General features: G+C 36.9%; 1 protein-coding gene across 3 annotated transcripts in view; it reads right to left on the bottom strand.

The window, feature by feature from the left end:
• Window positions 1-296: 296 nt before the first annotated feature.
• The window catches only part of ERLIN1 (ER lipid raft associated 1), a 37,509-nt gene continuing 10,190 nt past the window's right edge, over window positions 297-27,615 (bottom strand). For 2 of the 3 annotated variants that reach the window (XM_065923093.1, XM_065923092.1), the window contains 7 exons: window positions 25,314-25,439; window positions 23,215-23,288; window positions 16,431-16,489; window positions 14,014-14,105; window positions 5,061-5,150; window positions 4,104-4,183; window positions 297-2,545 (listed from right to left, as the gene is read on the bottom strand). In XM_065923093.1, coding sequence (XP_065779165.1) covers window positions 2,324-2,545; window positions 4,104-4,183; window positions 5,061-5,150; window positions 14,014-14,105; window positions 16,431-16,489; window positions 23,215-23,288; window positions 25,314-25,439 — 743 coding nt within the window. In that variant the 3' untranslated portion in view covers window positions 297-2,323. The remainder of the gene's footprint in view (window positions 2,546-4,103; window positions 4,184-5,060; window positions 5,151-14,013; window positions 14,106-16,430; window positions 16,490-23,214; window positions 23,289-25,313; window positions 25,440-27,615) is intronic. The other variant, XM_065923094.1, reaches the window with a different exon arrangement.

A 27,615-nucleotide genomic window follows, 5' to 3' on the forward strand; every position in this document is an offset into this window, starting at 1 on the left:
GGGCCGTCCCTGAAGGGCATAATGCTCCATCCTCCCCCTTCCCTTCTCTGCTGCTGGCTGCATCCCACAAAGAATCGGAACATCCCTTGTTAAATTCCATGAGTCAGCAAAGAATGGAAACCCTGCTTTCAAAATTCTTACATGAGGTTTCTGTGAAGAGTGTAAGAAGAGTGTCTACACTAAGATAAACTAATAAATAAACTGGCTCCTGAGCTGAAACAGGAAGGACAGTTTGAGGAGCAAGATAAGCAACAGAGAAGAATGGAGACACATGGGAAAAACACAAATCACTGATAGTAAAATAATTTTATTTAGTGTCTTTTTTTAAAAAGGTAGCATTTCACATATAAATTTAGACTTCAAGATTACCAAAAGGAACATCCCTGAATGGGGGACAGACTGAGAGCTCCAGTGAGCACAGGGAAGCACACTCCATGGAGAGTTTGAACAAAAGTCCTTCCTCGAAAACTTCACAGTGCTACTTCCCTGTTCCTCAACTCTGCCACCAGGGCTGTGGCTTGTAAGAACCCACATCCACCACTTTGGGGCAACAGCTTTTAGCTCAAAGGAATAGGAAACATCTCTAGGAATGAAAGCACAAAGGTCAACGATCCAGACTTCCCACAACAATCATTATTTATATGCAGCAACATATATGACAGTTTATTATATAGTTCCAAAGACCTTTTAAAGAGGGCTAGAGAATGCAAAATTCATTCATAAAGAGAATGTATATAATTAAATGAGCAAAAACAAAAATCCTTTTCATATTACGGATGCCTTTATAGAATAAGGCCTAGGGAAAAGACCCTGAATCTGGGATTCCTTTCCCATATTAAGTGTTTGGCACAACCCACAGGCTGTCATGAGACTGATAGTTAGCTTAAACGTTTCTGGAAGTGGTCCCATGAGTTTTCTGTCTGGCTTGAAAGTAGCGTACATAAAAGGTGTCTTAAAACTGCATAAATTCTGGCCTAATTACAGGGCTCACTGATTCAGGAAACTTAAGGTAAAAAAGGTCCAGATGAAAATACATCTCCCATAGCCACAGGCTAACTTTTACCAGCCTCCCATGGAAATTAAAATCCACTGGCTGCCTAGGAAGTCACTGGAATAATCCTGATCTGCTAGGTGAGGTAAAAGCTGGGGAACAACTTCGATTTTAGCATCTCTGGGCCGGGGGGACGGAGAAAAAGATGACCAAGGATGCTTTCTAGGTTACTCCTTGTTTCACCCTATGTGGACTCCTGAACAATTTCAGAAGGAGAATCTGTGGGCTAGTAACCATGGCAGCCCCAGGATTTGACCTTTAGGCAGAGGTACTGGGGCAAATGAAAGCACCCCAAATCCAGTTTTAAAAATAAAAACTTCCTGCAGTTATGATACAATACTGTGCAGTGAACAGCTAGGAACTGGATACTGCTCCTATTTCTGGTTAAAGTCTTTGTTCCACTCTTGGTCAGAGCTGAGAGGTGACATATAAGGAGTTGTCTGTGGCTAAAAACCAGGCAACTTGTCACACATGGCCTGAGGCAGTGACACAGACATCCATCACCTAATGGAGAATGCATGTCCCCCTGAGCTTTGGTTCAAAGCAAAGGTTTCATCTCACCTCAAACTTCAAACCAAGCTCTATCTCTGAGCTTACTAAAGCAATAAACTAATGATTAGGAATCTCTCTGAAGAATCTCTGATTGGGTGGCATGGTGCACATCCCAGCAGCCCACCATCTTGACTACAGGAAATCAAACAGGTGAGAATCTTATCAAGTAAATGGTTGCTCAAGTGGAAGATCATTTCCTGAAGAACTTTTGTGGACTAGATGCTAATCACAGGGATGAATGCCAGGACTGGACCCCAAAGAGAGGGCCTGGGTCCCGAAGCAATCAGTCTTCATTACACTTACCACATTCTGGCCATCTTCTCTCTGGCCTCCAATCTCTTGAATGGCTGAACACACATTTCCACAGGGACCAATGTAAACATTATTCAACAGATCTCAGCTTAGAAAAACACAGCTTATTATATATCTAGTGTTTAACATTCCAGTGCAGGCAGTATCTTAGCATCAGACTTTCTCTCATTCATGAGTACCAGTTAAGAAAGGAACACATTCAGGATAGTTGATAAAACTGCAGCTGAAAAGACCATCTGGGTGCAGACAGTTAGTTCTATCCTGCAATCAGCTGATAAACCAGGACGACCACAGGAGAGGCAGAACAGAGCGTGAGTTCTCCGTAAATCTCAAGAGTTGTATAACCATTGTTCCCATTTAACCCCTTGGGCCACATCTTGATACTGGAGAACATTTCCATCTGTTGCATCAACCTGTATTCTCCTTGTTTTGGACGGGGCTCTCTCCAGAGGGTTCAAGAGCCTCCTTAGAGGGGAGAGAACCTTTTCTTCCAGTCCTAGCATCTGAATATTTCAAAGCACAAGAAGAGTCCACGAACATGCTAGGGATGCTGTTGCCAAAGTAGATCTTACTGTTAGAAGCAATGGCCTGGTACCTTTTGAGCTCCAGATATTCCGGGGTCAATTTGTGCTGTGAGAGGCAAACAAGAGCACAGGCATCAGGACACTTTGGTGCAATATTCATCTCTCTCTTTCCTAACACGGATTTTCCTGATTGCTTTCCTGAATATCACTCCTCAACTCTGAATTATTACCAATGACCCTCTCTCATATTGAAGTGTGGCTATCACATTAACAGCATTTTTCACAATGACATAAATTACTGCCCCTTTCAGCCTAAGGCTGACCTCAATGACAAAGTCTTAACACTTGTTTCTGGCCAGCTCTTCCCAAGACAGATTTGGATCACTGGTTTGGAAACTGAAATTTCTCATCTTGCCTTCATCTTGACCAAATTCTATTATGTTTCTATACAGCTGCATCCTCCACTCCAATATATTAAGTTTATTTCTAAATTTATATGGATTTCAAAGTACTAACAACTCTGTTCTGACAACCTATCATATCTCAAAATTTCTTCTGAATAGATTATGTTGTTCCTTTCTAAAGAGAAAAAGTTGAAGCCCTGTCTATACTTTAAATCTAACCCTTCAAACTGTATCATATACTTTAGCAACCTCCTTCTCAACTTTTTCTCTGTTACACTCTACTGTATAATTAATATGTTCTAAACCTTGGTCATATTCTTTCCTTCTCAGAATACTAGGGGTTCTAGTTGACTTTTAATTAAATAAATCCTACTAACAGGTCTGTACTCTCTAGATCTAAACTCACCCCAGTCTCTATACAAAAATTGTTCACCCATACATCACCCAACCTCCTTTCTCAAGGTACACATATGAAATTCCTCATGACTACAGCAATTTTTAAATCCAACAAACAAGCATTACTCAATTAGGGGTATCTGGAAGAGTGTGTGTGTGTGTGTGTGTGTGTGTGTATCTGGAAGTTAGGGGTATCTGGAAGAGTGTGTGTGTGTGTGTGTGTGTGTGTATCTGGAAGTGTGTGTGTGTGTGCGCGCACGCTGTGTATCTGGAAATGTGTGTATATGTGTGCGCTGTGTGTGTATTGTTAAAATAATTGGTGAGCAAAACTGATAGTTTAGTAGGAAAGGGACAGCAAAGCAAAACACACCATAATGTATAAGATAAGTCTTCAACAATGAAAAAGTATCTCACCCCAAAATGCTAGGAATTTCTCTCTGATGAGAAACGCTGCTTTGAACAAGCTCAGCATCTACCCGCCAGGGCTACCTTATCTGGAAGGCAATTTTAAATGAACTTTACTCCTCTTCTGTCACTTTTGTCATTTCAGAAGACCTTTAACTTTCCTGATTACTGAACTCTTATGCAGCAGTACAAATGAAAGAAATTTATGGCACTTAACCTGGGTTTATATATCTGCTTGCCTTTTTCCTAGTTCCTCACTTTTATAAGGAACCAAAGTTCTCTACTCATAGAATGTGCATTATGTGCCTTTGGAAGTGAATGGCTGATTCTAGAGGGTGTGATAGTAACCATCCTTTCTTGACACTGGATAAAATCACCTCTATCATGTCAGAACTCCCCACAAGGGAAACGAAATACCCAAACTCTATTACTAGGACAGTGGCACAGAGAGCCAGTCACCTTGTTTGAGGTGGCATATTTGTGTGCGGCATAATACTCAGCATCTGCTTTCGCCTTCTCTCGGGCCAGGAATGCAGCATCTAGTAAGCAAAACAGTCAGGGTGTTTAAAACAGAGAAAAGGCGCAACCCGTTTCCTCAGCTCTGGACAAGAGTTCAGACTCTACCTGAAGAAGCCCATTTATCCACTGCCTGATATTACAAGCATTTACTTTACTTCAAAGGCATGTAACAGTGTTAGCAGTTTTCAAACCCCAGTCCCCAGACAACTCCTTCTTAAAGGGGGGATACTCTTGACAATGTCAAGTTAAATAACTCAGTTCATCTGAACCCACTTCATTTTCCACCTGAAGCTGAACCTTCTTTTCACCACCCCTCATCACCGAAAGCCTCATACCCCACCCAGGCTCTAGGCTTTAACTAAGTAAGTTCAGACATGAGCGCTTGGCTCTATTTATTGCACTGTCTCCATCCCCTTCAAACTGGATCCAGGATCAGTTAATGCAGAATGATCAGCAGCAGCATCATATAAGCAAAGAGGCTGAATATTTCTCTTTAAGATTGTGAACTAAGAACATCGACTTCTCACTATGTGTAATTAAGAGTTTGGAAAATAAAAACTGGGGCTTCTTTTTTCCCCAACTAATTGTCTGGTTATTTTTTTGGTTGACAGACAGAAAAGAAACTGGTGGTATATTCTTTAAAACTGATTACTTTGCCTGAGAAGAAATAAATCCTAATTTAAGGATGGAAAATAAAAGGTTGAGTTTACCATAGTTACAAACCAAAGAACTAAATATGCAATGGCAATTTAAAAAATATTTGTCTAGAATATCAAACTAGCTACTTCCTCCAGACCGGATTATTCTCTCTATGGCCCACCCACCATAACCCAGACCCAGTCCCTGAGACAGCGAAGCAGTTCAGGATGGTCAGAGTTTCTTTTCTCCCTATGGTACCTTCAATTTCAGAAATGCGCTTTTCGGTTTCTTTCTCCATCACCTTCTGCTGAAACCGAATTTTTGCCACTTGTGCAATCTTCTCTGCTTCTATAATTATATACAAAACAAGATGCCTTCAAAAACATTTCTCTAGTTCAGGAGCTACTTAGAAAACAGCAGCACATAGCTTACATTTAATTATATAACACTTTATAGCCTAATTGTTTCACTGTTTTATCTATCCAAACTATAAACAACTTATTGGAAAAAAGGACATTTATTTCCTACTTCACTGTTTTATTTTGACAGTGTTTGTTTTGTGGGAAGGAGGAATACAAAAGGTAACAGTTTCAGTCCTTCATGGGATTAAATGGCAGTGATCCACAAGTTAATGAGGAAAACAAGATACTTCATGAAAGTACTCAAAACAAAAACAGAGCAACACAAATGTATGGCAACAAAGGACATTTATATACTGTGAGAAAGAAAGAATATGAAAGATAAGCCAAGGAAGGTCTTCTAGAAGAAATCTTAAAGAAAATAATACATAGAACTTAAGAGGACCTGGAAGAAAGTGTAATGAAAACAAGAAGAAACAAATTAGCAAGTCACAGTGAAGAGGTGATAAAAGAGCCAGTTGACAAGAGAAGATAATAAAAAGACTACAGAGAGGGCTAAAAGAACCCTGCTTGGAGCTAAGGAATTTAGCTTTAATATACACTCAAGATCAACTGTTAAGTAACTATCAGGGAAATGATGTGATGAAGGGTTACCAGAGGAGTATTCTGACTGCTATAGACATAAAAGAGAAAAAGCAGGATAATTCATCTGAGCATGTGAAAATGTGTTGGGAGTGAACAAGGTAGCTGCAGCGGGTAATTACAGACAGGGAAAACAAAACATCCTAAGGAACTCTCTGGTCTAACCAAAGGATCCAGAACCAGAGAAGAAAGACTCTAATTTTACACTTTCAATGTAACCACTACAATTCTTAAAGAACATTCTCAATTCTCCTTTTCAGACAAAGAAGTTGAGTATTTTAACATATTTTCTCTTTGGCCTCTGGAGGAAGTACATAATGGAAAGAACACTTCGAAGTGGTTTCTTCTTTCCAAAAGGAAGGATCCTTTACGAACTACTCCAAGGCATACTTCCCTATATCCCCATCAACATTAAATCAATCTATCATCATACCATCCTAAAAACAGACTTAGTAGTTTTTAGAAAAACTACTAAGTTCAGTAGTTTTTAGAAAAACTACTAAGTTCAGCTCTGCTAAAAACTTAGCAATAAGCAGAGACTTGATAAAATTCAAATAAAAGGTGAGGAATCTAGAGCCTCCAGCTAGAACCCAGAGAATGGTGTCTTAACATGGGAAAATGATGCAGTAATCCCATTTCACACTATTCTCTGACATATGGGCATAAACCAACAAACAGCATGACCAAACCTCTAGTTACGAAAACTGGTGGAGCAGGCTAATGAGAAACCCTTCAGCGATCAACATCTTAAAATGCTAGATAAAACAGAATAAAATTGTTTCCTAATCTGTAACTGAGATCTTCAAGAGACACAAGTAGAGAGAGCTGAAGCCTGTATGACAGCAGCCCTGGGAGTGGATATCAGACAAGTAAGAGGGAGGGTCTTGGGTTACTGCCCATGCAGGGCTGGGAGAGGACATCTTGAGATGGTAGAACTGAAATCCCCATATAAAACTTCTAAAGGGCTCCAACTCCAGTGAAACTAAAATACTCTACCTGTTGGCTCAGTGACATATCATAGTGAAATTAGAGACAACCCCAAGACAGAAAATTCTTAAAAGTAAAGCGAGGGGAAGAGGCCAAACAAAACCAAAATATTACTGCCAAAGTGACATAGAAAAGGAAGTTGAGTTGGGCTTAGAACTATAGGTTAAATTACCATTCAAGAATGAAGTAAAACTATTTCAGATCAAGGAAGATTGAGTAAGTTTTCCACTTCTCAACCTTCACTGAAAAAAAGCTAGCAGGAAAAAAGAAATGAATTGCCAGAAGCAATGGAGAGTAAAAAAATTACACAATACATTTAAATAAAAATATTTTACTGTAAGAATCGATGATAATAATGGGGGAATGAAAACAACACAAACTAAAATATCAGGCAACAATAATATGTAAAACTGGAGCACAGTGATAAGAGCTAAAGCATCCTAAGGTATTATTCAAGAAGAGTATGAAAAGAATGATTAAATTTAAAGTCTCTCAAGTCAGGTATGCTTGTAGCATTTTACAGGCAATGCTTATACATTCAAGGAATAGAACATAAAACTTCCAATCAAGTCAAAGGAGGAAAAGAAAAAAGATAATCAATTCAATATCAGTCAAAAAAGGGGGGAAAGGAAGCATGGTAAATGGCACAAAATTAAATGATAAAAACAAGTCCAAATATAGCAGTAACCACAATAAATATAAAAAGACTAAACTCACCAGTTAAAAGACAGATTCTCACATTGGATAAGATAACAAAATCCAGCTATATGCTGTTTACAAGAGACACACCTAAAACATAATGACATAGAAAAGTTGAAAGTAAAAGGATGTGAAAATATACATTAAGAAAATAACTAACCAAGAAAAATCTGTCATAGCTATATCATCATCAGACAAAATAGACCTTAAGCCAACAAGCATGTCTGGCTATAAAAGAGGGTTATTACATAACAGCACCAATTCTCCAGAGATGTAATAATGCAATTCTGAAACTGAACACTTTTAAAGATATAGCCCTAGATTACATCAAGAAAAAGTTACAAGTCAACAAATTCATGGTCATAGTTGGAAATTTTAACACACCATCTCAGTAACTGATAGCTCAAGAAGACAAAAACTAGAAGAGTACACAAGATGTGTACTACAAGAGTGCACAACAACAATACAATTCATAACCCTGACATAATGAATATAAAGAGAACCTGCATCCAACAAATAGTGAATAGACATTCAATCTCTTTGAGCACACACAGAACATTTACCAAAAAAGGACCATGTACTTGATAGTCCACAAAACAAACTTCAACAAATACTTAAGAATCCATATAACAGGTCATATTTTTCTGATTACAATGCAGAAATCAACAATAAAAAAAATAGCCCCCTGAGAATCCACTCAATTAGAAATTGAAAATATACTATTAATAATTCATGAGTCAAAGCAGAAATGATGGAAATTAAAAACAAAACAAAAACCAAACACAAAGAAATTAAATTACATTCAAAACTGGTGAGATGCATGCACCTAAAAGCAGAACTTGGAAGAAAATGTCTAAATTTTACACTTTTCCATTAGAAAACATTAAAAACTAAAGAATTAAGTCAGTCAAGAAATTAGAAAAGAACGAATAAGTAAACTTTAGGTAGAAAATTTAAAAGTGTAAAATAATAATTTAAAAAGAAAGTGACAAAAGAATCAACCAAATCAACATTTCGTTTTCTGAAAAGATGAAAAAAACCAATCTCTGATCCAGCAAAATAGAAGGCACAAATAAACAACATCAGGAATGAAAAGGGGCCCACAGATTTCATAGAGGGTTTATTTTTAAAAAATCATGAGAACTTTACAAATGAATTTATGCCCTCAAATTTGAAACAGCAGATGAAAACATAACTACCAAAACTGACTTAAAAAAGAAACAAACACCTTACACAATACAGAAATTAAATCTGTAGATTAAATGTTGCCATAAAAATCAAATGAGCATACAAAAAAGCACAAACTCCACTTTACCAAGATGGTTTTTATAACTGAGTTCCAGCAAATCTACAAAGAGAAGATAATTTATATCTTATACAAAATGCTCAGAACATGGAAAAAAGAAGAAATGCCCTCTAACTCATCTTGAGGCTAGTGTAACCAGGATACACCAGACAAACAAAAACAAACAACATGCCCCAAAAACCTAAGAGTAAGAAAATAAGAAAAAAAAAAGTAGCTGACCATTTATGAAAATAAAAGTAAAAAAATAAGAGAAATTAAAGCAAGTCATATAAAATGTATTAGGGTAAATTAACCTTCTAATTTATGAGCAAATGAATTTATCCCATGAAGACAAAATAACTTTTAAGAGAAAAATCTATTAATATAATCATCATATTAACTGCTCTAAAAAGAAAAACCATATGGTCATCTTAACAGATTTAGAAAAAAAATTGTAGAAGTTTTAGCAGTCATTCACAATAAAAACCCTTGGCAAGCAAGAAACACAAGGAAACTTCATCAACCCGATAAAAGTTAAGTATAGCAAACATCACTGAGACTGTTTTTAAAGTTAGAACAAGACAAGAATGCCTGTTTACCATCTTTCTTTTCAGCACTGGAAGTCATAGCCTAAGGCAGTTAAGATAAGAACTAAAAAGTGCAGAGTACAGCAAAAAACCAGAACTGTCCTGATCTGAAGACAGTATGATTACTTGAGAATTCCAAGATAATATTACAAACAACATCATTTTCAGGAAGACTGCTAAATGAAAAATCAACAGCATACCTACAGAAGTAAAAAGCAGTTCAAAAATGTGTCTTGCAAAAAGAGCCTACCTGTACTAGCAAAATATTTGAGGAATATATAGAAATAAGTCTCTAACAAACAGGGTTTAGGAACTATGAGAAGAAGATTATGATACCTTTTTCTGAAAGGTCATTCTTTCATTTTTCATTCTCATAAATGGAGAAATGCAACAGATTTATAAAATTCAATATCATAAACATTATAATTCTCTTCAAATTGATATACCATATACAAGTAACGTGACTACAATAAAAACTCAACAGTATTTTATAGACTTGAACTGTTTCTAAAATTTATATGGAGGAATTAGGGCTTAGAATAGTCCAATACAATTTTAGAAATAGGAATGGTTAAGAGGAATAGTGAAGAAGAAACAAAACTTGCTCTACCAGATAGCAAGAATTAAATTAAAAGCTATAGTAATTAAAGCAAGGTATTACTGGAAAACGAAAGACAAAGAAATTGAAAGAAAACAGAAACCCAAGCAACAAAACAAATTATATATAGGATCTTAATATATGTCAGATGTGGCATTAGAAATAAAGGGAATAAGGAACTACTCAATTGTCTAAGATAGTTTGACATTTGGAAAAAGTTAAACGGATTAGATTTGACAGTGCCTGAAGAACTATGGACAGAGGTTTGAGGCATTGTACAGAAAGCAGTGATCAAGACCATCCCTAAGAAAAAGAAATGCAAGAAGGACAAATGGTTGTCTGAGGAGGCCTTAGAAATAGCTGAGAAAAGAAGAGAAGTTAAAGGCAAAGGAGAAAATGAAAGATACACCCATTTGAATGCAGAGTTTCAAAGAATAGCAGGGAGAGATAAGAAAGCCTTCCTCAGTGATCAATGCAAAGAAACAGAGGAAAACAATAGGATGAAAAAGATTAGGGATCTCTTCAAGAAAATTAGAGATACCAAGGGAACATTTCATGCAAAGATGGGCACAATAAAGGACAGAAATGGTACGGACCTAACAGAAGCAGAAGATATTAAGAAGAGGTGGCAAGAATACACAGAACAACTATACAAAAAAGATCTTCATGACCCAGATAATCATGATGGTGTGATCACTCACCTAGGGCCACACTTCCTGGAATCTGAAGTCAAGTGGGCCTTAGGGAAGCATCATTACGAACAAAGCTAGTGGAGGTGATGGAATTTCAGTTGAACTATTTCAAATCCTAAAAGATGATGCTGTGAAAGTGCTGCACTCAATATGCTAGCAAATTTGGAAAACTCAGCAGTGGCCATAGGACTGGAAAAGGTCAGTTTTCATTCCAATCCCAAAGAAAGGCAATGCCAAAGAATGTTCTAACTACTGCACAATTGCATTCATCTCACATGCTAGCAAAGTAATGCTCAAAATTCTCCAAGCTAGGCTTCAACAGTACATGAACCAAGAGCTTCCATGTTCAAGCTAGATTTAGAAAAGGCAGAGGAACCAGAGATCAAACTGCCAACATCCGCTGGATCATCGAAAAGCGAGAGTTCCAGAAAAACATATACTTCTGCTTTAATGACTAAGCTAGAGCCTTTGACTGTGTGGATCAAAACAAACTGTGGAAAAAGCGATAGGACTACCAGACCACCTACCTGCCTCCAGAAAAATCTATATGCAGGTCAAGAAGCAACAGTTAGAACCGGACATGGAAGAACAGACTGGTTCCAAATTGGGAAAGGAGAACATCAAGGCTGTATATTGTCACCCTGCTTATTTAACTTACATGCAAAGTACATCACGCAAAATGCTGGGCTTGGATGAAGCACAAGCTGGAATCAATATTGCCAGGAGAAATATCAATAACTTCAGATATGCAGATGACACCACCCTTATGGCAGAAAGTGAAGAAGTAAAGAGCCTCTTGATGAAAGTAAAAGAGGAGAGTGAAAAAGCTGGTTTAAAGCTCAACAGTCAGAAAACTAAGATCATGGCATCTGGTCCCATCACTTCATGGCAAATAGATGGGGAAACAGTGGAAACAGTGATAGACTTTATTTTCTTGAGCTCCAAAATCACTGCAGATGATGACTGCAGCCATGAAATTAAAAGACAGCTTGCTCCTTGGAAGGAAAGTTATGACCAACCTAGACAACATATTAAAAAGTGGAGACATTACTTTGCCAACAAACGTCTGTCTACTCAAAGCTATGGTTTTTCCAGTAGTAATGTATGGATGTAAGAGTTGGACCATAAAGAAAACTGAGTGCCAAAGAATTGACGCTTTTGAACTATGGTGTTGGAGAAGACACTTGAGAGTCCCTTGGACTCCAAGGAGATCAAGCCAGTCAATTCTAAAGGAAATCAGTCCTGAATATTTATTGGAAGGGCTGATGCTGAAGCTCCAATACTTCAGCCACCTGATGTGAAGAACTGACTTCTGAGAAAAGATCCTGATGCAAGGAAAGAGTGAAAAAAGGAGGAGAAGGGGACGACAGAGGATGAGATGGTTGGATGGCATCACTGACTCGATGGACATGAGTTTGTCAATCTCTGGGAGTTGGTGATGGACAGGGAAGCCTCTCTTGCTGTAGTTCATTGGGTTGCAAAGGGGCAGACTCACTGAGCGACTGAACTGAACTGAATTTCTATACCACACTAAACATTAAAATAAATTTCAGATGAGCTCAAGATCTAAATATGAGAAGAAAACTTTATAATTTTTAGAATAAAATTATTATTTTGGGGTTGGGAAAGAATTCTTAAACAAGATAGGAAAAGCACAAACTGGAAAGGAAAAGATTGATGAATCTGATTACATGAAAATCAAATATATACGTATGTCAAAGACATCACAAAGTTCAAAGACATGCCATAAATTGAGAGAAGATATCCGCAATGTATAAACCTGGGAAGGGATTAGTATCTAGAAGATATAAAGAATTTTTACAAATCAGTTTTAAAAAGTAATCAAATAATGGCCAAAGACATTAACAGGCAATTTACACATCAAAAAAAGGGAAACTTGAATGTCCCATAAACAATACTCAACTTCACCAGTAACTGGGGAAACTCCTCAAAACTGTGTGGTTTCATGTCCATCATCAAAATGGCACAAATTTTTAAAAATCTGATAACTCCATGGGTAGAGGAGGATGTGAGGAAATTAGAACTGAATAAGGCAGCAAAGAAATGGAAACTCAAACACTGCCGAAGAAAGGGTAAAACGGAGGAGTCACTTTGAAGAGCAACTTGGCAGTGTTTTTGTAACTTGAAGATGTGTGTACACTATGACTCGAATTCTACTTCGAGATACGTATTCTAGAGCAGTGCTTCTCAAACCAGCTGTGGGGAAGAATTTTTTTGTATTTTAATATTTAATAAAATATAATAGACAGGGCACTGACCCACATCACATGTTAAGTAGCACTTCTCTAGAAAAACTCTTGCATGTGTGCACAGAGAGATATGGATAAGGGTACTATTGCAGAACAGTCTGTAATATAAGGAAAAATCAGAAACTAGCTCTTCATTAGTAATCCATCAAAGGATCACTCACAGAATGAAATGTATACACAGCAATTAAAACAGAAACTAGATCTATATGTATCAATATGAATAAAACTCAGTGTTAGAAAAAAAAAGTTGTAAATAAAAGGTGGGGTTTGATACCACTTCTGTAGTAAAACAATTCTGTGAATTGTTACATACTTAAAGTAATATGGACAGAAAAGATTTATGTCAACTTCAGAACAGAAGCTACTCTGAGAAGACAGGTCAAGAAATAAGACCAGGGATGGGTACGAAGGGAGGCTTCAAACAGATATATAAACATTTTCCTAAAAGAAAATGCAATCTGAAAGAAATATGGCAAAATGTTAAGCCTTCATTATATTGTTCTCTGTATGTTCCTATTTTTTTGAAATATTTTAACATAAAATAAACTTTCAGCAAGCCAAAGAAGAAACAAGTAAGAACCTAAGGCAGCAGTTGACTAATAGTATGCTAGGGTTTTAGGGAAGCCCCTGTGACTTAAAATTAGCTATAAGCAATCCTGCTGTACTTCCAGAGATGGCAATATCTATCCCTGCAGATAAAACTAGGTTGTATGTCAACAGTAAGGATGCATACTATAATCCTGAGCTTTGGCAAAAATCCCTCCCTTATTCTGAATCTGTGTACACAAAACCCCTATTCCACCAGAGGCTAGAACTGTTCCCAAACCCTATCCACTGTCCCTGTCCTCGAAAGACAACAGAGGGGGTCAACAACAGAGTGGAGAGCCAAAGCACTTCATCAAGTACTGGCCTCATCTACGTTTAAAGGCTTTAGGACATCTGAACATACAAAGGAATTTCCAGGATTCTCCATCATGTATGATGCAATCTTATTTGAGTCCCATCAATATCCAACATGAGGCTGATAAAGAACATGACAAACTCATAGCACATGTACTTAGAGATTTCCATTTCAGAAAGAAATCCAAGTACCTATAACAGCCTTTTTCCTCTCTGTCTCAGCTTCTTTCTCCACAACCTTTTGTTTCTGTGCAGCTATAAGAAGTTTCGTCTTCTCAGCCTCCCTGTGGGGAAAAAAAATTACAAAAAATAAGAAATGATCTATAGCCATAGACAGTAATTCTGACACTACAGTGGTTCAGAGCATCATTTTCAATAAGAATTTTCTGACTCGCTAAAGTAGGCAAGAGAGGTGTTATCCTATTTTACTGATAATAAGTCTGAGGTTGAAAGGTTAAATGATTTGTCCGAAGTCACCCAGAAACAGGAATCAAGTTTAATATATTTCAGTCTGACATGTTCAGTTGCTCAGTCATGTCCAACTCTTTCTGACCTTATGGACTGTAGCCTGTCAGACTCCTCCGTCCATGAAATTATCCTGGCAAGATTACTAGAGTGGGTTGCCATTTCCTACTCCAGGGGATCTTCCCAACTCAGGTACTGAATCCAAGCTTCCTGTGTCTCCTGCAATGGCAGGCAGACTCTCTACCACTGAACCACCTGGGAAGCCCTTAAGCTGACCTTTTCCACTAAATGTATCAAGAAAAGGCCTGTGATCTGGAAGTGTCTGAAGTATATAAATGCTTCCTTTGCTATTAGGCCTCCAGCTAAACTGGACCAACTAGCAAAAGGTTAGTGCCTTTTGCAGCCCCTCAGGTGCATGGTTTGGCAAGCAGAAGGGGGCTGGATTTCAGGCCCTCTTCCGGCAGACACTCTCATGTAGTGTCCCTATTTGTTGTACAGAAGATAAAACTAGATGGCAGTTCTTAATTAGGTGGCGAACTGGGGCTCAATGTACAAAAGAACACTCTAAGAATTTGAGCTTCCTAATAATGGAAATAGGTGTCCCGTCACTAAGCATGGACAAATGGCTACTGGGGGACCACACGGAATGTAGGGTATTAAAAATATATATATATATTAGGAGGGAGGTTAGACTGCATTATTCCAAGATAGCCTTTAATTGTGGAATTCCAACAGTCTTTAAACTCAGGAAAGATCCAAAATCCAGACACTCTAATAGTTTCCTCAAATATCACTCTCCCCAACCTCTTTCCTTTCCTCCTATTAGCAGCTAAAAGATATAAAATGACATTCTGGATACTATGAGTTATTTGAGGGCAGAGAACACATAGTATTCATCTTTCTATCACCAGAAACTATTATATTTAAAGTCTAAGACATCCTGAGCCTTCAAGAAATTTTTTTCTTCTATAAATGGATCAGACCCATGATCTACTCAGTCTAGCACTCCGTGCTTTATAGTTTTAAAAGAGTTCTTTTTTCTACAATAAAAAAGGGAAAACAAAATTATGCATAATAGAAGGTATAGACTTGGGAACAATAAGGACTCAGAAGTATATCACTCTGTAAAGTATTATTATTACTTTTTGGACGCCCTGTATTTATACATCTTTCGTATTCTTGACTTTTGCAAAGTTAGTTTTCTAACATTTCATATTTTGCCTCTTAACATATCTTCCAAGTTTCCTAAAGACTTTTAGGAAGACAGAATAATAATACTTTAGTTTCCAAGACTTCAGTTTCTTCTTTTCAGTACCTGTCATGATACCCATTGTCAGAATCTGGCTTTCTGGGCTGTGGACACATAAGCCCTTACATAGTTATATCTACTTGGGAAATTCAGATTCCGAAGGCTGACTTTTCTGTATCAAGGACTGTATCTCTCAGAAGTGTTTGACTTCACTAGTTAAACATCCAGTACACAACCCCACACCTGACTGCACACACACAAAAACATTTTGACTACAATAGGTAGTCCTTTAAAAGGAATTGTCTAAAGCTCTCAGAAACTAACTTTATGTCAAGCAAGTAACTTCTTCATTCCCAGTCATCCCTGGACACATAAAAGAGAAAACTACCAGGAGTCAAGGCAAGCAAAGCTTCCCCAAAGGCAAATTATAAAGATCAGATCTAATTTTAGATACACAATCACACACAATGGAAAAGCAAACTTGATACCAATGTGTTTATTCTTACCATTTATAACACAGTAACAAAATATAGGCACTCTCTTCAACCTTAATAGCTAGGACTCTTCCTCTCCTCTATTAATATTTAATTCAAGCTATTATTCACATCCAAATTATAGCTTCTTAGGCTTCCAACAACAGTTCTACAGCAAACTGCATCTTGAGCCACTGAAGCTGCTCCTGAAATGTCCATATATAAAGAGAAAACTAATAAAAGTCTAGTGGGAACTAAGACACCAGAATAGATAGTATTATTAGAATTAAGGTATGGAGGATATAGACATATACCCCTCCTCAGTGTAATTATCTCAAACATAATTTTTTTCTCTAGACAGGTAGGATACATATGTAGACAACCCAAAATAAAAATATTGAGATCCCATGCATATTACTCACATTAACTCAAAATTTCTTCTTATGGCTTCTGGGATTTTGGGTTTTGTAACACGCACAGCCTAAAAAACAGAAGTGAAAAAGCCAAAGTATATTTGAAAAATAAATCTTTAAATCTTGTACAAAAGAGTGCCTCAAATGAAACTAATATTAAAGAGCTATGACATAGCTGCCTACAAACACATGTAGGGATCCAGTAGAAAATCTATTTTTCCTGCCACCACACCAAAGTCAAAGATAAACTGCTTCTTGTTTCCTTAAAAAAATGGTTGGCTAATGGATTTCCTCTATCCATTGAGGAAATAAACTTTTAGAGAAAAGATTCTTCCTTAAAAGATCTTTCACAAAGCTCTTAAATTGAATACTTTTGTTTCATTTCAAACCTGAAAGTCAAAGAAATAGAAGAAAGGCAAAATTTCAAGATTTAAACTGTAAAGTAGAAAATAGTCAAAAACAGAAACAAACCCTCATGGGTATATGCAACTTAATATAGTGGACAGTAAATGAATATATCACTTCCTAAACCTTCCTAAAATTCAGTATTGATTACAAATAAACAGCCCAACACTGAGGAAAAACAAACACCAATTAATAATTAACAAACACCAATTAGCAGGTTACATTCTTTCTCCCTAGAATCTTGCTTAGAACAAAGTCTACATGTCTCTGCAAACATTTTTTATTATACAGATTCCCTAATCATAGTGTACCTTGGCATAATTATCTATGAAACAGGATAATTTTGGGGTGCAAGAGCCAGTATAAAAGCCCCTGTGTGTTCCCTGTTTCTTTTTTGTAGAAAAGGACTTTAGTTTCCTGGGCCTTTCCTGAGGTCAAAAGAACAAACTCAAGCAGTCAAGAAACAATTTATAAAACAGGGTCAAGGGATATATCTAACAACCTGATGCATGTCTCTGACTCATCGTGCAGGAACTAAGGCCCTCACCCAGGTGGAGGATGGTGACTACACGCTAAGCATGAGCACACAGACCCCCGACTGGTTGGCACAAGAAGACTGATGATTAATATTTCTGGAACATTAACCAGAAGAAAGTCATGCCTTCTACAACCTTCACTCCAAATGTTGCCTTTAAAAACTTCCCTTAAAGCTATTGAGGAGTTTGGGTCCTCTGAGCATCAGTTGCCCACTCTCTTTGCTGGATCCTGCAAATAAACATTTACTTTGGTGCAAACAACAACTGTCAAGAGTTTGGCTTTCTGTGCTGTGGACACACAAGCGCTTACACGGTTACATCTTTGTGGGAAATCCAGGTTCCGAAGGCTGATTTTTCCGTATTAAGGACCTGACCTCTCAGAAGTGTTTGATTTTACTAGCTAAATGTCCTGTACCACCCTCCACGTGACTGCACGTGCGCGCGCGCATACACACGCACACGCGCACACACACACACACACACAACATCTTGCTGATCTAAAGGAACTTTTAATTTCCCTCTGAAAATTGGTTGAACTTTTAAGCAACAAGGCTTTTAGGCAGAAAGACTTCATTTAGGGCTTTTGAAAGAAAGCTTTTAAAACTTTTAAGCAACACAGCCTACCCTCCATAAAAAAGCTAGATCTGTGCATAACTGAGGATTATCATAACTAAATATAATAATTACAGTGAAATGGAATAAGATGCTGGGGACCATGGTAAAAAAACCTCAATTTTCATGCTGAAGGTTGTAGCATGTGAGGTTATGAAGAAGAACTCAAGGACATATCCAGAAGACAAAGAAAAATTCAGAACCAAAACTGGTAACAGATGCCCGATTTCCCTATGTGAAAGACAGGTGACCTCCAATATGATTCAGAGGGAAGCAATGGTCACGTGTTTTCCTAGTCTTAAAAAGTAGCATGAAATAGAACTGTCTTCTGAAGACTTCTATCTTGCTGTGTGAGGCTGAAGAATATACTACACACTTGGCAATCTTGGGAAATCTCATAATTTTCAAATATGTGAAACATAAGCACCTATTGATATGAATAATTTGCTTCATAAAGAGATTTAAGAAACAAAATACCCCAAAGCAATGGTCAAATACACAAACACACACAGTGAGTGAAGAAAGGGAAAAAGGCTGATGAAATGAATGTGTCTGTTGAAACTGAACCCTGGGTCATAAGCACATACTTTAAACCAAAAGCCAGCATATAATATAATCACTGCCTTAAATAGCATAGGAAAAAAAAATCAAGAATTTTTTCACCACTTCAATTTGCCACAGTAGTTGTTAAAGAAGAAAAAATGCAGGGCTTCCCTAGTGGCTCAGTGGTGAAGAATCTGCCTGACAATGCAGGAGACACAGGTTCGATCCCTTGGGAAGATTTCACATGTCACAGAGCAACTAAGCCCGTGAGTCACAATTCCTGAGCCCACATGCTGCAACGCTGAAGCCTGCGTGCTCTAGAGCCCTTAATCCACAACAAGACAAGCCATGGCAACGAGAAGCCTGTGCACTGCAACTAGAGAGAAGCCCCTGCTTACCACAGCTAGAGTAAGGCCCTCACAGCAACGAAGACCTAGCAAAGTAAAAAAAAATAAAATTTTTAAAAAAGAAAAGAAAAAATGGGGTACAAATACAGAGAAGGGAAAAATTAAAACACTGAGTGTTACAGAGAAGGTTCACTCAACAAGTATTAATTGGGTGCCTAGTCGAACCAAGTACTGTTTGTTTCAACCACTGTGGATACAGCAATAAACAAGACAAGACTGCACTCATGGACTTTAAGATTTTAAAAGGACAAAAAGACAGTAAATAACAACATAAAGCATATAAATAAACAAAAGAATTTCAGATAGTTATTAGAGTTATGTGGAAAATTAAAATATTAGATTGGGAGGAAAGTCAACATTTTTATTTTGGCATAATTACATAGCTAAAAAAATTCTAGAGAAACTCATAAAGTTTTCATCAAGTAAAATAAATAGTTCCAGAGATCTACTGTACAACATTGTACCTACAGTCAATAAAATGTACACTTAAAATTCTTTTTGTACACTTAAAATTTAAGAGGGTAGATCTCAAGTTAAATATTTTTACCATACACACACACAGAAATCTAAGGAAATTAACTGAAAAAATTACTAACAATAGTTTATTCAGCAAATCTGTAGAGATACAATAAAGTCATCAAGAATTGTTTGCATTCCTCAATGCTTAAAAATAGACTACATATTTAATTGCATTAAAGTTCATTAAGTTTATGAATATTAATTTAACTTGGTATACGGGTTTCTCACCGAAGTCAGAAATTCTAAAAGAAACAAAAATGATAATATAAGTAAAGTCATAGACTATATTCCTAATTTTAAAATGTACAAGCCAATTTAGGTACCTGGTATGCCTTGAAAATATCAGTAGTGAAAACTCATCATGGAGAGTTAATTGGACATAAATATTAAAGGCCATTATTTTTGAAAAGACAAAATATATCTTACCAGAATTTTAAAAGTGACTAAAAAGTTGAATTATCATAACCATGAGGTAACATGTTAAAGATAGGAACACTGAAAAATAGCCTTTAAGTTTTAAAAATGCATTTCAACTATAAGAAGCTATTTTATAACAAGACTAAAGCAACCAAAAAATGGAGATCTTGATCAGCTTAAAAAAATGAATATAGTGATATTTTTTCATTCAACAACTTTTAATAAAAACAAGTAAATATAGTTAAGTTTAAAAGATCCTTTTTCCTGCCATGCAGTAGACAAGTAAAAGTGAGAAAACAAGACAAGAGACTATTGCAGAAATTCAGGCAAAAGACAGTATTTGGTTTAAGGAGGTGGCAGAGATGTTTTAGATGGATTCAGTAGAATCAGCAGGATCCAGGGACTGGATGTTAAGGGCAAGAGGGTTGTCAAAGATGCCTCCCACATATTTAGACTGGCCTGAGGCTAAGAGGGAATCATTTACTAACTAGAAGAAAAAAACAGGAGAGAAGCAGATTGGATGGGAAAAGATGAAAGGCTCAGTAACTAATGGAAGAATAGGAAATAGAAAAAGCAATGGAACAGAACAAAGTCCAAAAAAAATGACTTTACCGTATAACAAAATTTAGCATACAATACCATTGGCATTTCAAACAAGGAAGACAGAAGGGCATAAATTATTCAATAATTACTGTTAATAATTGGGAGAGGGACTGGAGTCCAACCTCACAACTAAAAATGAATTCCAGATGAATTAAAAATTTAAACCTAAAAATACAACTATAAAAGTAGAGAAAAAATATAATTTCTGATTTTATTTAGATTTTTATATTTTAAAGTTGGTGAAAGGCTCTTAAAAGCATGCTGGCACAGCAAAATTCATAAAGAAAAAATATTAAAATTACTCTAAAAATACTAAAATTAAACTTCAGAACTGCCAAGCGGAAAAAAGTTCAACAGCAAAAAAGAAAACTAGGAGAAAATGTTTCCTATGCATTTGAGTTGCCATAATTAACATATCAAAAATAGTTTAAGTCAATGAGAAAAACAGATAAAAACCAAAAAATGAGCAAACATACACCCGAGGATATTCAATAATTAACACAAAATACCAGACACATTTTCTCCAAAAGGATTTAGAGACACGCATCTGTTAATTATTTGGGTACAATCACACAATCAAATGTGCAGAAAACAACAGCTCATGAACGCTGCTGATGAGAGAGCGCAAGATGCTAAAATTTTTCCGAAATGCAGTTTGGCAATATGGAACAAAAAGTCCCCATACAGGGCAAACACTTTGACTCATCAATCCTACAATTGAGAATTTATCCTGTACTTCCCTGGTGGCACAGTGGGAAAGAAACCGCCTGTCAATGCAGGGAACACTGGTTGGATCTCTGGTCTGGGAAGATTCCCCATGCTGCAGAGCAATTAGGCCTGTGGGCCACAGCTATTGAGCCTGCAAGCCCTATGGCCTGTGCTCCACAACAAGAGTCGCCACTGCAATGAGAAGCCCACACGCCGCAACAAAGAGCAGTCCTGGCTCACTGCAACTTGAGAAAGTCCTTGCAAAGAAATGAAGACCCAGCACAGCTTAGTCATCACAACATGTACATAACAGTAAAAACTGGAAGCCACAGGGATTAAATGAAAACGTTAAAAGTGATGATGTAGCCAATCTTATTTCTGACTTGAAAAGACACATATTATTGGTGAAAAAAATGGTTAGGGTATGATTCCATTTTAGTCCAACATTAGGGCAAAGAATATGAATAGGCAATTGACACAAGAATGCAAATGGACAAAAATTAAATAAAAAGATGTCAACCTCATTAACAACTAATGAAATGCAAATCAAAGAGATATTCAATAACTTCACATGTATCCATGTGTCAAAAATCAGTATGTCTGATTGCTTCACATGTTGACAAGGTTGTGGAGAAACAAGTATTCACAAATACTGCTGGTGAGAATGTAGATTTATACAGTCACTTTGAAAGATAAATTGTACATACAAGGAGATGTGTCAGGAATATTCACGACACTATTGTTTATTAAAGGCAAATTGGAAACAATAGGTAAATAGTTATGTAATATAAGGCAAGGAACTATACAGGGTTGTAAAGAAGAATGAGCTCAATCTCCAAGTAACAACTTGAGCAGAATATAAGAATCTGTGACATTCACTTTATCTTTAAAATTGAAAAGCTACTCCAGAACAACCAAAAGGGTTTTACAAAGTTACCTCTGGACATTTCAAGAGACCCTGTAACTTGGGCAGCTTCCCCTCAGGAAGCCAGCAGAGATAATGGCACACCAAGGGGGAGGACAGGGAAATACCCTAGGACTTATGAGATTGCGCCTGATCACTCAGAGTGAATGCACACTTCTCAGAAGCAGTATGACCTAGAAACTGAGGAAGCATATTAGAGAAGTCATATTCACCACTTCTCGGATAATCCAGATCCACAGTCACTGCTTTCCAATGTTACTGAGCATGACTACAGTAGAAAAGGCATCTTACAGTGACACCCAACAATAACACCTACACCACACACTTACATTATACAAACAAGTTTCACAGAATGGTACTTAAAACTTACTACAAGCCGTGTGCCCAGGTTTCTTTTCCTATTCAATTCCATTTTATTTAAAGGCTAGTCATGACCCACTAAAACTGATTTTAGAACCTAATAATGGATTTCAACCCACTCTGAAAAAATACTGACCCCAAAAAGCAGTTTTTCTCACTATTCTATCTCCCAATGCCACTGCTACCATCATACCACCACTAAATTCATCTGTTACCTTGCTTTTACTTAGGTCATTCCATCCACTTGAAATATCTTCCTTACTCCTTTCCCCCATATAAACCCTATTAATTCTTCTAGACCTATCAAAATTCCAAGCCAGTCATTTCCAGGCAGACTTTCTTGAAATGTTCTTTTAACTTAGAGCAAAAGTCATCCAGTCAATTCATCTGTCAATGAATACTTTGTGATATCTACTTTGTCTGGAACTATTGTTTGAATTTTATACTTGAAATTCTTTTTCATAATCTTACTGATGTCAAGGATCAGTCTTACACTGACTTAACACCATTACTGTAACTTAATAACGCCTCAAACATAGGGGTATATGGATTTTATTTCCTGCATGAACCTCAGCTTATATGTTCCAAGAGTTCAGAAAAAAATGCTACCCATAACCTAAAGTTAAACTGAGAAAGACAGACTATAATTTACCAAAGCACTTCAGTTAAATAACTGCTTAATAAACAGTCCTATTAGAGGATAATCAAATTCAAAGCTCTCAAAATTCCCAAAGAATTTTCCTAGGAGAAGGGCTTACCTGTATGGTGAGGCCTGGGGCCATGACGTTTAAATCTTTCTGCAGAGCTTGCTTGAGGTTTTCGTCTATTTGATCTGTTTTTGAAGCCAAGAACAAGAGCTCTCACGACACTCAGAAAAACAGTCTTAACACCGTGCTAGCACTAAAACAAAACTAATTATTATTAGATCTAAAGTTTCCATGGTATTCTTTTATAGAGCTTGAGCCATGTCACACACATATGAAAACAAATAAATATATATACAAATGAGAAAAAGTGTGAGCAATTATTGGACAAAGAAATTGAGGAAAGACAACAAGCAGTCACTGACGTTTATCCAATAAATGGAGGATCTAGGTTTCTAATGTCTTAATCAGTATTGTGACTTATATGTGTCTTGATTCTCTAAAAAAACAAATTTCTACCTTTAGTCAATCTTTATTCAAATTCTCAAATAACTAAATTTCATTTCTATGGAACTCAGCTGATTATTTTAGATTTAGAGAGAGAGAAGGAGAAAGCCTCACGGGAAAGTTCTTAAAGCATACGAGAATAATGATGTCATTTCACTTGACTTCACAATTCACAAATTTTTCTATCCACCTCTTCAGTACTTCCCCCATTACTAAATAACCAGTAATGTGACAAATAAGAAAAGGCCAAATTTTCTCAAACATCATTCCAATAGCTCGTAACCAACAAGGAGGAATCAACTGATAGATTTCTACACTGATAAAGCATTCCTATATCTGCCTCTAAGAAATTCATTAATAATTCCAGAAGACAGAAGTAGGCAGCCAATAGCAGCAACCTAACCCCTGGCCAGAACTTTCAGTATCACAAATGAAAAGTAACTTGTACATAAAAGAATTAACATAGCAAGCTTGAAAACTACTATCCTAGAAAGGCCTATTTGCAATTTGGTCTCTGTCTGTCACCTGGGGTTGTGGATTTGGAGAGCATTTCATTTCCACAATCTCCAGAACTGGGAAGAATGACTTCACTGTGCCTAAATTGTTTATTCAAACAATGTATTTTACGCTGAGTATCTACTTTCCTTCTGGAAATCTGGAATATTGGTATTGATACATGCTAGGCAGAGGGTACCTACATGAACAACTTCCAGGAAAAATTCTGGGCAGAAAGTCTCTAATGAGCTTCTCCAGCAGACAACATCTCACATGTGTTGTCACATTTCAAGGCTGGAGTAATCCAGTGTATCCTGCATGACTCCACTGGAGAAGACTCTTGCAAGATTGTGCCTGATTTTCTTCAGACTTCACCATGAGTCTTTTCCTTTTGCGATTTTACTCTGTATTTTTTTTGCTGTAGTACATCTCAGCTGTGAGTATAATTATATGGAGTCCTGCCAGTCCTCATCAAACGTGGAGGTGAGTCTTGGGAAACTGCAAGACACAGGTTCTAAATTCCCCAAATTATCTATTAAAATAGCAACAAAACTGGGCTTCCCTGGTAGCTCAGCTGGTAAAGAACCCGCCTGCAATGCAGGAGACCCTGTTTCGATTTCTGGGCCAGGAAGATCCTCTGGAGAAGGGATAGGCTACCCACAGCAGTATTCTTAGGCTTCCCTGGTGGTTCAGATGGTAAAGAATCTGCTTGCACTGTAGGAAACACAAGTTTGATCCCCGGGTTGGGAAGAGCCCCTGGAGGAGGGCATGGCAACCCACTCCAGTATTCTTGTGTGGAGAATCCCATGGACAGAGAAGCCTGGCAGGCTTCATGGGGTCCCATACAGTCGGATGCAACTAAAGAGACTGAGAGCGCACAAGCAAAGCTAATTTTTAGTAAATTATCATGGCACAAATAGAATATTGTAAGAAATGAATCTTTTTCCAATCAGTACCAAGTTATACACTATACATTTCAGAAAATGGTTATCATTCTTAAAGTATCTTAAGTAACAATTTGCTTAATTTAAGCAATTTTAAGCAAAGAAATTTTAAACTTAAGATAAAGAATATTTTAAACACAACTGCTCTATTATAAATTCGGAAGAAATGCACAAATAACGCATTACTGTTATTATTATAGCCTTCACAAACAAGTTGAACAAGATTTCTAATTGGTTATTCATATATTTAAAACAAATAAGACTCACCAAACAATTCAATGTAAACTTCTTGAAGTGTATGGGCACTGCAAAACTGGTTCAGTTCATGGTGGATTTTATTGAAGATTAAGGTCTTGTCATAATCTGCAGTGTAGTTCCTCACGATATCGAACACTGGAAGAAAGGTACAATTCATGTTAACCTGTGTATCCTCCAATTCAGCCAAGGTAAAAGTTAGTTATAAAACACACATAAGAAGTGCCAATTAAACAGTGAAAACATGGAACACAACTCCAAGCCTTGATGTGTTTCTTAACGTGCTTAATATTCCACATATTACTGCATTTGCAACTCTAATAAGCAAACTTTGAGCTCCATACTAAGAAGAATATATATTATCTTGAAGGTAATAAGGAACTGGCAAAGTTTTTGAGCAAGGCCATGGCACTATCAGACTGTACTTTGGCAGCAGAGTGAAAAATGAACTCTAAGGCATAGAAATCAGAAGTGGGGAAAGTATAAAGAAGCTATGATTGAAAAGCAAAAGTTTAGATGAAGAGAACCTGAACTAATTGAGGAACAGTGGAAATGAAAGAGGGAAGTAGCTCCAAAAGGCCACTTTCAAAAAGGCAGTTTTCAAAGGTTGGGGGAAAAAAAAAGATGCTAGGCTAGAAGGGAAGGAAGCTAACATTTCTGGGCCAGGCTTTATGTCTAGCAATTTATATACTTCCTTAACACACAATCCTCACAAAAAAATCTAATTTTTCATAATATGAAACTGAGAAACAGAATTTCAGAAATGTGCTAAGGGTATATACTATACCGTGCCAGAACCTAAGCCCTACTTATTAAAACATGCTGCTTTCTCCCTTCAAACCCAAGACATGCTCTCCTGGCCTTCCTATGGAGGAAACTAGAAGTTACTAGACTGCAGATCACAAACAGGTCATCAAAAAACACTCGGTGGCTAATTCATTCTCTTGGTCATTTACAAATGAGTCAGTGATCCAATAGTTTCCTCTTTACCTCTCGCCAGACAACAAGCAATATCTCCCCTTCTTCTGTTGTTTTTCAATCACAGTCCATCCCACTGATCTGTGACCAGGGCAAGTGAGAAAGTGAAGTCAAGTGAAAGTGTTAATTTGCTTAGTCATGTCTGACTCTTTGCGACCCCATGGACTAAGATAGCCCTCCAGACTCCTCTGTTCATGGAATTTTCCAAGCAAGAATACTGGAGTGGGGTGCCATTCCCTTCTACAGGGGATATTCCCGACCCAGGAATTGAACCCGAGTCTCGTGCATTGCAGGCAGATTCTTTACCATCTGAGCCTCCAGGAACACCCCTGTGACCAGGGAAACTAGATGATAAAAGACAGGAAAATACTTAGTTGCTGAAAAATATAATCCAAATCCACTTGATAGTAACACAGCTTGCTCTCTGTTCTGAAATTCTTTTGCTATTTGTGCCTGTACCAGTGACATGAAATTCAGCTAGACCTTATATTCCAATATATATGTATTCTTAGGTCAGTATCATGCCTTCTCAAGAGGAAAAAAAAAAAACAAACCCTTAAGGCAAAGGTCTAACTTCATGTTTTTGAATTGTTTTTGCTGAACACAGTATCCTGACATTGCATGTGTGCAAATTTTAGTAATAAGGATAATTATTAATAAATAATACTTAATAAGGAAAAGCATTACTACTTAGTAATAAGTAATAAGGATAATAAAATGGCAGATCGTTTAAAAAATTTTATTTTATTACAGTATAGTTGATTTATAATGTATTAATTTCTACTGTAAAGCAAAGTGATTCAGTTATACATATATACACATTCTTTTTCATGTTCTCTTTCATTATGATTTACCACATGATAGTGAATATAGTTCCCTATGCTATACAGTGGGGTCATACTACTTATCCATCTTTTATATAACAGTTTGCATCTGCTAATTCCAAACTCCCAACCCACCCTCCCCCAAGGCAACCATAAATCTGTTGTTTCATAATATGTGTCATATTTTAGATTTCACATGCAATTGGTATCATACCATTATTTGTCTTTCTGACTTTACTTAGTATGATAATCTCTAATCCATCTATTCATGCTGCTTCAAATTAGCATTATATCATTCTTTTTTATGCTGCATACATTCCATTATATGTATGTACCACATCCTTTTTAATCCATTCATCTGTCGATGGACAATTTAGGTTGTTTCCATGTAAACAGTGCTACAATGAACTGGGGCATGTATCTTTTCAAATTATAATCTGTCTAGGTACATGCCCAGGAGTAGGATCATATGACAGGGCTTTATTTCTGGTCTTTTGAGGAATCTCCATATT

Source organism: Muntiacus reevesi, chromosome 2, assembly GCF_963930625.1.
Source record: "Muntiacus reevesi chromosome 2, mMunRee1.1, whole genome shotgun sequence".
Taxonomy (NCBI): domain Eukaryota; kingdom Metazoa; phylum Chordata; class Mammalia; order Artiodactyla; family Cervidae; genus Muntiacus; species Muntiacus reevesi.